The sequence below is a fragment of the Lepisosteus platostomus genome, chromosome 17 (genome assembly GCF_059453375.1).
Source record: "Lepisosteus platostomus isolate fLepPlt1 chromosome 17, fLepPlt1.hap1, whole genome shotgun sequence".
In the NCBI taxonomy this organism is placed as follows: domain Eukaryota; kingdom Metazoa; phylum Chordata; class Actinopteri; order Semionotiformes; family Lepisosteidae; genus Lepisosteus; species Lepisosteus platostomus.
In genome coordinates this window covers 22,078,913-22,092,629 of record NC_142627.1, presented here as the reverse complement: position 1 = coordinate 22,092,629, position 13,717 = coordinate 22,078,913, and the positions used below count along the sequence as shown (strand labels likewise).

General features: G+C 46.0%; 1 protein-coding gene across 4 annotated transcripts in view; it reads left to right on the top strand.

The window, feature by feature from the left end:
* The window catches only part of cul9 (cullin 9), a 41,029-nt gene that overhangs the window by 22,125 nt on the left and 5,187 nt on the right, over positions 1–13,717 (top strand). For 2 of the 4 annotated variants that reach the window (XM_088610292.1, XM_088610296.1), the window contains exons 13-36: positions 557–662; positions 1,418–1,645; positions 1,929–2,019; positions 2,332–2,503; positions 3,314–3,419; positions 3,517–3,612; positions 3,794–3,969; positions 4,085–4,218; positions 4,384–4,569; positions 4,860–4,889; positions 5,147–5,265; positions 5,818–6,000; positions 6,401–6,558; positions 6,759–6,960; positions 7,145–7,316; positions 7,675–7,820; positions 7,982–8,108; positions 8,436–8,638; positions 9,348–9,610; positions 11,266–11,641; positions 11,813–11,953; positions 12,041–12,205; positions 12,830–12,993; positions 13,310–13,403. In XM_088610292.1, the coding sequence (XP_088466418.1) occupies positions 557–662; positions 1,418–1,645; positions 1,929–2,019; positions 2,332–2,503; positions 3,314–3,419; positions 3,517–3,612; positions 3,794–3,969; positions 4,085–4,218; positions 4,384–4,569; positions 4,860–4,889; positions 5,147–5,265; positions 5,818–6,000; positions 6,401–6,558; positions 6,759–6,960; positions 7,145–7,316; positions 7,675–7,820; positions 7,982–8,108; positions 8,436–8,638; positions 9,348–9,610; positions 11,266–11,641; positions 11,813–11,953; positions 12,041–12,205; positions 12,830–12,993; positions 13,310–13,403 (3,838 nt within the window). The remainder of the gene's footprint in view (positions 1–556; positions 663–1,417; positions 1,646–1,928; positions 2,020–2,331; positions 2,504–3,313; positions 3,420–3,516; positions 3,613–3,793; positions 3,970–4,084; positions 4,219–4,383; positions 4,570–4,859; positions 4,890–5,146; positions 5,266–5,817; positions 6,001–6,400; positions 6,559–6,758; positions 6,961–7,144; positions 7,317–7,674; positions 7,821–7,981; positions 8,109–8,435; positions 8,639–9,347; positions 9,611–11,265; positions 11,642–11,812; positions 11,954–12,040; positions 12,206–12,829; positions 12,994–13,309; positions 13,404–13,717) is intronic. The other 2 variants (XM_088610293.1, XM_088610294.1) reach the window with 2 other exon arrangements.

The window sequence follows — 13,717 nt, the reverse complement described above, 5'->3', positions numbered from 1 at the left end:
TTTGTGGGGAAAATGTCTTAAGCAATAAAAAATCAGATTGCTTAAGCGTCAGAATTGTAGCTTGTAGATACTTTAAAGAGTGCGTCTTTATCAGTAATCTTTAGAAGAAAACATGGATCACATATGTTCTGGCTGCTTTTTTTCTGTTCCTTTTAACTCAAAAGTCACACTGTGCATGTGATCATGCTCAACCATTGCAGAAGACCATAAATGGACGAGACTCCCAACATCTTTTGTTTTTGTAATGGTAGTGTCATTAATTTTTATGTTGATGAAATGATGACGGGTGTTATTGAGAGTAAGCCAAATTGAAATAGTTCATATAAAAAGTAACTGAGTTAAAACGCTTCTCTTGGGACTAAACACTGAATTTGTAGTGTGTTTTGATCATTTGGATGTTTGTCCTCCAGCCCTTTCTTAGGCTTGTTCTGAGGCACTACAAATCTTCAGCGTTTCAGTGCAGTTTCACATGTTGCCTCTGTGAAAGCAGAATGCAGATTGCAGACGTTGTGTACAATCAGGTAATGTGCGATTTGTTTTCACTGCTTTTTAACAGGATTTTGAATAAGTTTTTAGATAACTACCAAGAAGATGAGCTGCCGTGGCATGAAAGCATTGAGCCTTGCTTGTCATCAATGACAGCCTACATAAGCGACAGAGAGGTAGGAAAAATCACTGGCACAGTATCACTATTCATGTGAAAGCCTGAGAGAATTCATTTACCGAAGCTAGGAATGACCTGGCACATTACCCTTGACTTGGAAAGTTTCATTTCGCGTTTCAATTTAAGCACAAAACATTCTAAAACCTGTCATTTCAATAAAACACTTTGCCCGAACTCTTTGCGAATACATCCTTACCAGGTCTGTGGTGATGTTATTTAATTAAATGAATGAATGTTTGTTGTGATTTTGTGTTAGACAAAGGGGTCTGAATTTTGAATGGTGTTTAATTTGTAGAAGCTGTGTAGGCAATTTTGTTAAAACTGTATTGCTTAAGAAATTGTTTTCATTCCAGTTCACTATTACTGCTATGGTTTTGTAACCATCTAAATTGCAAGAGCAGTTTCTGCAGCAGTAGGTTAACCATGTTTTGTCACAATGTTAACCTTGCTTAAGCACAGCGTAATCTGTATCATCTACATGATACTGAGCAGTAAACTGTTTGCTACAGTTTCTGAGGTCTGAGGTTTCTATTTGTTGTAATTTAAAAGGTTTATCTATAAGTCTGTGACAGCCATCTGTTTTGCAGTTTATCAGTTTTAGCAGCGATTTTTTGTTTTACAGGGGAAAGCTAATATTGCCTTTCTTGCTCCCCTGTTTTAGGCTAGCTGTACTGTTTTGTGCTTTTACTGTGCAATCTACATCTCTATACCCCAGAAACCTGCGAATTGAAACAGATTGTCTTCCCCATTAAGGTTGTCCAGCAGTTCATCAGATTCCTGTACCGCCTGGCCACAACAAACAAAGATTACGCAGTGGTGATGTGCCGCCTGGGCACTAAGGAGGCCTTGATCAAAGCTCTAGACAAACACAGCACCAACTTACTGATGGTGACAGAACTCCGGGACCTGGTCAGTGACTGTGAGAAGTATGCCAGCCTCTACAAGAAGATGACCACAAGTATATTGGCAGGATGCATACAGGTTTGGGATTATTCTTTGGATGAAGAAGCTCTTTTTAAAATTCTCCTGCTATTTTGTAGCAATGTGTTTTTGTCACACCTGTTTGTGCCATAAAGAGAATATCGAGGAATGAACTCGCTCAACTCAACCATGTATGAATAGCTAGATAGAAATGCAACGTTACCAACGGACTGCTGATCACAGATAGACAAAAGTACTATTGTTTGCAAGTGTGAGCGCCTCCTTGTGGCATCCAGAAGTGTCACAAATCTTTTGTTGTTTTGGGTTTGTACACATTTTGCAGATGGTATTGGGACAGATCGAGGAGCACCGTCGTAGCCATCAGCCCATCAACATCCCTTTCTTTGATGTCTTTTTGCGAAACCTCTGTCAAGGTTTGTGTGGTCAGACTTCAGCGAGTTTTCTGACTTGTTAAAATGTAAACAAACTAAACGAACGAAGCACAGTAATAAAAATGTATTATTTTTGAACCGTAAGAGAGGTCACAGTCAGAAGGACTCATTTTGTTCAAGAAGCATGTTAAAGACCAAACTAAATTGTCCACATTGGTAAATGTGTTTTGTATCTTATGGTATCTAATTTAGTGCTATCTGATGGCATATTGAAGAATTATTTTTTAACTTGTCATATGTCCACATATCCTTTGCATTCCAAGTCTCCTGCTGACTTAGTCCTGTGCTCCTCAGGGTCCAGTGTGGAGCTAAAGGAAGACAGGTGCTGGGAGAAGGTTGAGGTTTCCTCCAATCACCATCGGGCCAACAAGCTTACAGACAAGAACCCCAAAACGTATTGGGAGTCCAACGGCTGCACAGGTTCCCATTTTATCAACATCCACATGAACAAAGGGGTGGTGATTAGGTAGGTGTCTCATTAAGATATTTACACCTTCTGTCTACAAGCGAATTTATCCAAATGCTTTATTGATCAGCAGATTAATTATTAACATTTTCTGTCACAAGCATGTATAAAAACATCATTTATGCCAGTGATGGCTAAAAGCAATTACAGTGTTACTTTTTTTAGTACCCCCATATTTCATATTTTTTTATTTTAAATAGGGCTTTTTTGCAATTGGACATCTCTGAAAGACAAAAGATCTTTTTGCTGAGTATTCTTTCCAGGGGAGAACAAAAATCTTTTTTCGGCTTAAATTGAGAAGTCAGTTTTCTTTTTTTTGTTATTCCGCTTGCCCAGTTTGCAATGACCAATGATACGTTTTTCATATTTCTACTCACGGCCACAAGCCTGGCAAGCTGAGCCAGAGGAAGCGTGAGCAGACTCCTCCAACCTGCCCGGCCGAGAGCCACTCCTCACTGGTTCAGCGCTGATTGGAGGAGAAGCATGTTCCCCGCCCACAGCACCGCGAGTCGGCCAAGCGCTCGCCGCGAGCGCCGGCCAGCTCATCTGCCCTGCTCTCGGGGGTGCTCAGCCAGCTGTGCGCTGCCGGCTGGAGAATCTCAGGCACAGTCAGCTAGTGGCGGCACCCAGTTAGAGACGTGTGCCGCCTGGATCACTGAACTCCACAATTACTGGGCAAGCCTCTTGGAAGCATATACAGACCCATTTCTTGCCACTTTATTTGCGTGTTTTTTTTGTGGCGTTTGTTTTTGTCCCACTTATTCCCAAATGGGGGGGGAAAAAAATAAATTTGTATTTGTGAAACCCCAGGCAGCTAGCAGTCTTAGTGGCTAGTGAAGACTCGAGCTACATGCCGGCTCGGATTGTAATCCTGGGAGGGGATGACGCTTCGAACATCAACACGGAGCTCAACACGGTATGTGGGGTTCGAGCTGCGTTTCCTGTGCTCATTATTGTGGATTGCTTATTGCAGCCAGGAAAGGCTTTCACACCATGTGTCTCTGCCCTTACAGGTGAATGTGCCTCCCTCAGCCAGCAGGGTTGTCCTCCTGGAGAACATGACCCGCTTCTGGTCGATAATTCAGATCAGAATCAAAAGATGCCAGCAGGTAGGTTAAAGCAAGGTTGCGTTTTAACACAGATGAGTAAAGACGCTTGAATTTCAAGTGTTTTGGAAAGGCTTCTTTTTCTTTGAACATCTTTCTCTTTTGGAGAAAGGTAATGACTTTACTCGCACTGAGACTGTGCTTGAATGCATTTTTAGGGGTTGTCGCCCTCTTTTTGACACAGGGTGGCATTGACACGCGCGTTCATGGGTTTGAGGTGCTGGGACCCAAGCCCACCTTCTGGCCAGTGTTCAAGGAGCAGCTATGCTGTCGGACGTACCTCTTCTACACCACGAAGGCTCACACCTGGTGCCAGGAGATCCTGGAGGACAAAATGCAGCTCCTGCAGCTCTTCAACAAGTAAGCACTGTTTTTAAACCCAGATTTGCTAAGGTTTGGCTTGAACGGTCCTGCTGTGCAGGAACACATGGTTGGCAGTGGCAGGCTCTGGGCTAAGTTTCCCCTTCTCCTCCAGGTTGAACAGCGCACTGAGACACGAGCAGATGTTTGCAGATCGTTTCCTGCCAGACGCGGAGGCAGCAGAGGCCCTGGGCAGGACATGCTGGGAAGCTCTGATCACTCCTATAGTCCAGAGTGTCACCATCTCAGGTAACCTTGGCAGGGGGAAGGCCCTGCAATTTCAGTCTCTGAGAACAAACATCCTAATTACACCTACTGTGAACTTTACTCACATTGCTTATACTTTCTTCCCAAATATGGGTGTGGAGCTCTTGTGGTTGTTTGAGCTCCTGTTCCTTTGCCTCGCGTTGCCAGATCACCAGACGGTGAGCCCCCTGTCCTGGCTGCTGAACGAGTACCTGGAGAACTCGGAGGGTGCCAAGAGGTGCAAGAGCCGAGCCGCGGTTTTCAATTCCCGTGTGCGCCGGCTCAGTCACCTGCTTGTGCACGTCGACACCAGCTGCGTCGACACGGAAGAGCTGAAACCGCCGGTCAAATCCAGTGAGTCTTCCATCAGTCCTTTTTACCTGCAGCGCCTCATGAGTGTCACTGCCCAAGCGGCTCACAGTTTTATGAAGTCTCCCTAAAATGCTGAAACGACAATGTGGGAAAAAAACTGAACTGAATTTTTAAATCGTTGCATAAGTTCTACTTCCCTTTTACAATTGCTTTGTTATCGCTTTAAGAAGTTTTGTTTTTGTTTTGTTGACCTGCTACAGACAAAAACACTCTTGAAAGTCAGTTAGCGATGTTTACACCTTCTGTATTGAAGATATCTTTCTTGTTTTCAGAAGGTATCAACCGAAGCAAAGATTTAAAGAGTAAGTACATTGCAAGTTACAGCTTAGAAGCCCACTTACTTTATTTTGTTAGTTGACCTCATTATTCCAACACTAACCATTGTGAAAACCCAGCATATTCTTTTGACGCACTCCCAAAGATGTTGCATTTTATTTGAAGATTTCAGGATGCACGTTATTTATTTTTTTTCTTTAAAAACAACTTTGGCAGCTAATCACATGAGCAGGAATGCTTGCAGGATGCGTCCGTGTTCTTAGCAAACATGCGTATTTTTCAGATGGAAAAGATGGAAAGAATAAGGAGGTCACTTCCTCGTCGGCTGTGAGGCCCAAGGTCAAGAATGCCAGCAGCATTGCGGGTATAGCGCAGTGCTGGCAGGGTGTCGTGCAGCGCCAGGTAAGAGCCACAACGCCGAGCTTGGAGCAGGCGAGACCGCTGGCTCTTCATGACAGTGGGCCTTGCAGGCTGGTACAGACAGATCCCCCATTTGCCCACTGATTCGTTTCTCATTTGTCTGCTTTGTGTACTGGCGTTCTTCAGGACAAGAGCCGGTTGCATGTTAACCTTTTGGAACGAATGTGCTTAACAGCTGCAACAAACGCGCTACTTTTACTAGTACATCATTGATCTTTAATTTCATTTCAAGATTAGTGTTTTAAATACTTTCTAGTGTTCTGTTGACTTTTGTTCTGTAGGAAATTCTACGGAGGTCCAAGTCAAGCTGGATGTGAAGAGACTACAGTTTGTGTTTTGTTGTGTGAAGTGATGGATTATGGATTATTTTTTTTAGGCACAGAATCTGCTCCTTTAACACAGTGGTTTACAGTATATTCTGGTGACAAGCAGGATTTATGGGTGTTATAGTGGAATAACTGTGTCCTTTCAACCACCTTTGTTTTTACAAAAGGTGTTTCTCCTTCTCTGAGTTAATTTGACCCTTGTGTACAGGTGAAGAAGTTCCTGGACACTGCATGCAGTTTACCAGACTTTGTGGAGCGGTACAGAAACATGTACCTGCGCCTGAAGAATGCCATGGAGGAGCTGTTTGGACAGCAGACGGCGTTCGTCCTGGCCCTGCGGCAGGGCTTCTCTGCAGCACTGCTGCAGCTTTCCATCCTCACCGCCATGCATGTGAGTTTTACCCACTGTGCACCCCCATTCCGATCAGCTGCGTTTCTCAGGAATAGTCAACTGAAACCCAGCATGTTTGTTGTACCTCCACTATTGGGCATACCAATAAGACTCTTGACTATCTGCACCCCGTGAACCTCTCTAGCAGTACAGGACGCCAGATAGGATTTGTTTTGAAATTTCAAAAACCTTTTGGCTTCCACTGTTGACAGAATATGATCTGCAGACTTGTCTGTTCCCCTTTTTCTTTAAAAGAAGTGACCTGGAACAAAGGTAAAGGGTACTGATACAGAGTTTTAACAGATAACTCAAGCTGGGCAATAGGAAAAACACTGTTTGTTAATGTTTGTTATACTGTGCTGTAGCATGCCTGTCCCACCATGTCCCTCTCCTCGTGCAGGTGAGCGAGAGGTTTGCTCAGTACATCGATCTGCTGATCCAGGAAAGTGGCGTGGACTCAGGAAACGTTGAAACGCTAAACCAGCTGCAGCAGTTCCTGGAGCCCATGCTGTTCCTCTCAGGTCTTGAACTGGCCAACACCTTTGAGCACTTTTACAGGTAACTCCCATGCCCATTGATTCCTGTACCTCTGAAATGCCTGCTCAGGCATTTTAATCAGGTGGCAGATTTTACAGAGGTGCTCCGAGAAATTTAGAGACAAGACATACAGTGGTAACAGAGCTGAAAGGTGTCCCTGTGTTTTCACTTTTACTCGGAACTGATTCAGATACAGCTGTCTTGTTCAACCTGTACTGCAGGTACTACCTGGGCGATCGCCTCCTGGGCCAGGGCAAAGTGTGGCTGGAGAGCGCCGTGATCGATCAGATCGGCACATGTTTCCCCAACCGCTTCCCGCAGCAGATGCTGAAGAACCTGAGCGAGTCAGAGGACCTGCAGCAGGAGTTCCACCTGTACAGACTGCAGCAGCTGGACAAGACCCTGCAAGACCTGGACGAGGAGGTGAGCAGACCAGGAGCCGCACGGGACACAGGGCTGAGTGCCATTAGGAGATCGACGCCTTCCAGGCGGTGCCAGTCCTGCATTGGCACGGACTTGGTCCCGCAAGGACTGCAGTGCTGCAGAGGGGGTGTTGAGGTTTTTAGGCTGATAACGCAGACGGTGTTCCTCTTCTCGTCTCCCGCAGATGATGGAGGACCAGCCATCCTGCCCCGAGGAGGAGAGCGAGGTGAAGGTGCTGGTTCTTTCCCCACGCTGCTGGGCTGTCTCCTCTCTGTGCTACCTGGACAGCCCTGCCAGATACTTCCCTTCCCAGCTGTGCAGCTACCTGGGAGAGTTCACAGAGTTCTACTCCAACAGTAGGTGGTCTTTTTACTACTCGCTTATGTGCTTTTCCCCCATAAATATTTGTGGAGTACTTTCAAAAGGCTTTAAAGAGGAAAATCTGCTACTCGTTATTTGAAAGGGATTAAAAAAATGTCAGGTATGTAACAAAGAAACTAAAGTATATTCATCGCTTGCGTAGCTTTGGAGGTTCAGCAGGTATTTATTCAGCGTGAGAAAAATATAAGAAAATTTGTATATTAGTAAAAATTCAGTTTGGGCTTTTTGTCCTGTCAAACAGTGCCCGTGCTTCACTTACTGCCTTCACTGGTCTTTCACTGCTTGCTCAGTACCTACGTGGACCCTGAGTAAAGCACTTTCTCTTCTTGTCAGGTCAGAGCATATACTGTCTGACTCACACCAAACCCCGGCGACTGCAGTGGACTTGGCTGGGACATGCGGAGCTCAGCTTCGGTGCCTTCACTCTCTATGTGTCTACGCTACAGATGTACATCCTGCTGCAGTTCAACCAGCAAGAGGTATGTCTGAGCTGGTTCTTCTGGGGATTGAGACTTGTGTTCTAACAAAATGCTTCTTGGACAAATGAGACCCATAACGTAGCAGAGACTGGATTAGCCTGGTGTGCTGAGCTGTGGTGGTATGCAGGTCGCCTGAGGGCTGTCTCGTGTTCCCTCCTCAGGAGGTGACCGTGGAGTCTCTGATGCAGTCCACGGGGCTGTCTCTGGTGGTGCTGGGTCACGCACTGAAACCGCTGACGGACAAAAGCATTCTGATCCAGACCAGCCCCACACAGGACCCAGTGAAAGGTAACATCTCACACAGGCCATCTGGTCTTCCTCTTCTGCACAACCTTTCGGAACGAATAGAAAACCGGGTTAGCCACAGCGGAGTCATAAATATCCATTTTTTTTAATTGAATTTAATGCATTCATAACCATCTTAAAAATCACAAACCCCTCACTGGCACAAGTCCCGCAATGATGTTAAAGCATGTGGTCACCTTTCTTTTAGTGAAGTTCAAAATAATCCAAACAGGACATTGGAGATTATTACAGACAGATGGCATTTTATACTGCTGCATTGTAGCATATGTCCTAAAGTCTTAAACCAGTTGCTTTCCATTTTTAATGCAGGCACTCTGAGGCTGAACAAACAGGCTCTTTCTCAAGGTTGTGATGCGCAGAGTTACTGCTATCTTCTGCCGAAGCAGACCTACCTGAATGTTGATGAAGATGCTGCCAGTACACTGGAGAGGAAAAGAAATTTCATCTACTGCTTGATTATTCAGATAATGAAGGCTGAGAAGGAGCTGCATATTGACAACCTTGTTTTTAGGGTAAGATAATAGGTGGTATGTAATTACCCCATGACATAACGTAGGCCTCTAAAACTTATTTTACTGTGTCATGGCAACACAGTGGGCTTAGTGTTGCAGGTTCTGTGACGTTTGTAGAAGAAACATTGAGATCTTACAGTTGTGCCACTTGTGTGAAATAATGTAAGCAGAGAGGAAGAAGCACCATCTAGGAGGAAAAGAGGGAGCAAGAGCAGAGTAAGAACTTTTACAGATTACCTGCTCAGGCTGGTGGCACAGGAGTTTGTTGTCCTGCACAAAGCTAATGAAGCTTTGCATGAAGCTAACAGGCAGCTGTGGAGAAACGGGCCAGCTTGTTTCTCACGGGTATATGAGAATCCCATATGTGTGGTTTTGTACTGGAAGAAACTGCTGTCCAGAGCATAGAGTAGACTGTCCAGAGTGCTGACTGCTTGGTCATTTCTCTTTTAAGTCAGGTTTTGTTTTCTGTTCTGCTTAAACTGGAAAGTTTTTTTTTTTCTTCAGTTTGTGATCTTAATTATTTATAGTCTATAACAAAGCCAGAGCTCCTAGACCTTTGGGCTGCATCGCTATGATGCGTGGTGTGTGCAGTGGTCACCAAGACGCACTGCCCATACAGTGGATCTTCCACTTCGACAGGCCAGTAAACAAATCTGAAATTCAGAAAGTCCAGAAGGCTGTATTGTAACCCTGGCTCTTGTCTTCCCAGGTCATTGACTCTTGCCAGCAGCAGGAGTCCTCCAGTTCCCCGCGGTTGGTCCGTTTCAGCTGCAGCAACACGGATGTGCTGTCCTGTGTGATGCACCTAATTAACAAGGGCTACATCCAGCGCAATGAGGACAGCCCCCACATTCTGGAGTTTGTGCCCGAGGACCCCACCACTCCCCAGAAGGGTCAGGCTCACATCTCCTTCAGCAAGCAGGACCTGAAGAAAGCGAGCTCCAGCAACAAGGAGAGCCTGTCTGCCTTCAGGTGTGAGGAGGGCCTTTGACATTGTGGGAGTGGGGTCTGTGGATGGTCTCTTTTTAGCTGCAAGGTGTAGCAGCAGCCAGAACGGTTGATGTAATTGAATTCCTCAGGACTTCATGGGTTTGGGGAGGGGGAATCCAGAATTGTTTGTTTGCTTTCATGAAATATCCTCTAGCTTTGAAGAATGGTGCCTAAAGACGTGGATATGCTTTCTCAGAGATCTTCGCCTTCCAGCTAAAAGCACTTCTTTTGCAGCAACGAATTAGTGCCTTTGTCAGATACATGTAGATCAATTTTGAATTGGATTTTCCTTACCGTATCATAAAACTCACACGATCCAAGTCTTTGAAAGACATTTGCTTCTGCTGTTGCAGACTAAAGCAAATTTAAGCGACATAGCTGGACCTTTTCTAAATGCAGGAAAAGTGCAGTTAATGTTATGTGCCATGCTTAATGTTCTTGTAGTATGCAGTACACAAGTATGTTTTATTCTTTTAAGAAATAAAGAGAACCAAAATGCAACCTCTTTTGTTGTTATTTTGTGTGGCATATCATATTTTACCGGTAATATCAGTCAGCTGCAGGATATATTGGCAGCAGAATTTTGCTTTGGTTTCAGCCAGATGTCTCCTAGTTCAGTCTGCAAGGGCCCCAGGGTTTTCCATGTTGGAAGATCTCCTTGTTAATCAACAGATTATAAACTGGTTAATAACCTAAAATGAACATCCTTCTCAGGCCATTACTAGGCGATTAATACCAAGACACATGAAATGCCTACGGCATTCCAGCTCTTGAGAATTCAGGTCTGTCCTCACCTGATCTGGCTAAATAAGGGGTTTTCATTTTCAAAGAAAAGTAAAGATGTGCTTCAAATCTGATTTGTTTTAGGGATATATATGTATTAGTTCTGAGCTGAATATGGGTTCTTCAGATTCAGATGTACCCTTCACAAATCATCAGGTTTAGATATTGAAGTTATTTATATTGATATTTAAGTGTAATAAACAAAGATGTCTTACGGGCAAAATTATTGGCATTATAATGTTCAACAGTCTCCTGCATTTACTGACCAGAAGATGACATTGTCAAACTAAAACAGCACACTGTTCACTACAAAAACAAGACATGTAACATTATTTCTAAATTGTCTGCAATAATGTACTTAGGAAGTTATTGAAAATGCATTTTTTTAAAGTGTTGATACTATTTCATTATCCCATTTTTTCCCCCCAATTGAGTGCATTTGTCATTGTAAGCAGTTGAGTGCTCCAATAAATTCTGATAAAAATGTTAGTGTTATGCACCAATAAACAAGCTATTTATTGCTGAATGACAGTGTTTGGACACCCAGAAATCTCCCTGGTTTTGCTTGGTTAAATATAAGCTGCTTTGCTTATGATACTGCAATGAATTTTTCAAGTGAGTTGTCCTCTTGCATGCTGTTCTGAAGGGATCTGTTTGGATAAGTGGGCATTTCTTTTCATCTCTTAACAGGTACCAATCGTGTCCGTTTCAGACCTTGTGCTTGATCCGAAATCCTCGGTAACGAATCAAGCCCAAGAAAAGAACCAGAGACGCGCCTTGCGCCGATTCTAAAATGCGATCCGGGTGGCGGGCCCTGTTCTGAGAGCGTGTGCTCCTGTCTGTGTCTCCCCCAGCGTGGACGGCTTGTCCGCAGCCCCGCGCAGCGCCGAGGACGGGGTGCTGGAGGCCGTGCTGTTCTCCATGGGGCGCACCATGACGCAGGAGGAGGTGCGCCAGCTGATGCGGCAGACCGTGCTGCAGGTGGCCGACACCCTGAGCGTCGCCACCGACCGGGCCGAGCACCTGCTGGTGCACTGCAAGTGGAACGTGGACCTGCTGGTGCAGCGCTACGCCGAGGACGCAGACACCCTCGTCCTGGCAGCCGGGCTGCAGGGCAGGAACCCCGAGCCGCCGCCCAGCCCCATCACCCACTGCCCTGTGTGTCTGATCCCTCACGCCGGGGAGCCCGACGTCACGCCCACCCTGTGCTGCATGCACTACTGCTGCCAGGTGAGTCCTGCCTTCCGCCCCGCTGTCCCTGGCCCCTGCTTTTACACCCCGTCCTGTCTACTCGGCTCTGCCGCGTCAGACGTGTGCGTGCCGATGCATGAAACAGGTCTGTGAGAAATAAAAGCTTTCAGAGTAGACGAACCTGGGAACATGACTCTCCCTGTCTTCCAGTCGTGCTGGCAGGAGTACCTGACAACCAGGATTGAGCAGAATTTAGTAATGAACTGCAAATGCCCCATCACTGACTGCCGTGCCCAGCCAACTTCTGAGTTCATCTGCAACATTCTCACGGACAAAGATATCATCGCCAAGGTAGGTGCCGGTACCGCTCCCTGTCGGCTGGGACGCGAGGGCAGCTTCAAACGGGTGAGCTGACTGCTGCTCTGCTCCCCCCCGCAGTACGAGAACGCGCTGCTCCGTGGGTACGTGGAGTGCTGCTCCAACCTCACCTGGTGCACCAACCCGCAGGGCTGCGATCAGATCCTGTGCAAGGAGAACATCGGCAGCGTGGGCACCTGCTCCAAGTGCTGCTGGTCCTCTTGCTTCAACTGCAACTTCCCCGAGGTGAGGAGCCACCCAGCCCACTGCAGCAGAGTGCCTTAGGTCTGCACGGCACGGTATTTCTTCTGCTGTGAGGAATTCCTCACCAGGGGAGCAGTGCACAGTCTTTGTGCAGATTCTGTTTTGATTGAGCTGAATAAGGACAGCAAAGTCCGCTGGGTCAGCCCCACAGAACAGACCAACTGCAGGGGCTTCCCCACTCATATACAGGCTCAGAAATGTTTGTTTCACAATCTGGGTGCTTTTCCTGTTCTTTGTTATGTAACAGAAGTCGTTTTGCTTGCAGCTCTTTGGGGAGTTGTCCTGTTTATGTGGGTTAATCCTCTCCTTTGATATGTAGCTTAAATTGCTGGTGCTACTAAAGCAAGTCAGCTTTATTCTGTCCTAACAACCTTTAGTGGAAGGTAAATTAACAGATCAAAGCAATAATTTTAATACCTTCCACAATATGGTTAAGTTGTGATCTTGTAGTGCTGGATATGTGTAATATTCACATATCTCACTTCGCTTCTCTCTTCTCTGATGTAGGTGTTTTGTTACTACCTGTTGTCCCATTAGCAGAGAGAGATGACATTTGTGGCACAGTGTCCCTGCAGCGTAGCTCATCTTTTTAATGCCCACTCTTAGGCCCACTACCCAGCCAGCTGCAGCCACATGTCCCAGTGGATGGATGACGGGGGGTATTACGAAGGGATGAGTATGGAGGCTCAGAGTAAACACCTGGCCAAACTCATCTCCAAGCGCTGCCCGAGCTGCCAAGCCCAGATTGAGAAGAACGAGGGCTGCCTGCAGTAAGTACTCGGGACCGGGGATCAAGCAGCGTCAGGGGAGAATCTCAGGGCCTGCACGTGCTTTACTTCTTTGAAGACGGCAGTTTTCCGAGTCTGAGGCAAAGAAGCTGTCAGTTCCAGCGTGTACCCTTGAAATCCCACTTGGGGAAATTCTGTGCAGGGAACAGGTTCATCATTTCCGATTGGTATGGTCACGAAGCGTGACTTAGTATTGCTTACACTTGAAGTCCCGCTGTCGAAAATGCAGGAAGCTCTTGAAGTCGGATCTCTGTTCTCAAGTGGTGAATTCGTTCAATAGCCCCGTCTTTTTTCTCAGTATGACTTGTGCCAAATGTAACCATGGGTTCTGCTGGCGATGCCTGAAGCCCTGGAAGCCCACTCACAAAGATTATTACAACTGCTCTGCTATGGTGAGTGTTTCCAGCAAAATTCACCGCTAGAAAGTATTTTTACTCTTGTTAGTAGACCAGAATTAGTGTCAATGTACCTCACTCGGATTTATGGTAGGGGAGATGTAATTTGTCATGACTTTGACTGTACAATGATGATGGTGTTACAGCTTGTATTGCTCCTGCATTCAAGCTGTTGCAATATGTGTGTTGGCTGCGCAGTGAGTTTCTGGTATCGGGGGCGTTTTGGGGTTGAAATATTGGCCAGAGCGGTGGTGAGCACTGCTGCCTCACAGCTCTGGGGCCCTGGGGCGATTCCTGGGGTGCTGTCTGTG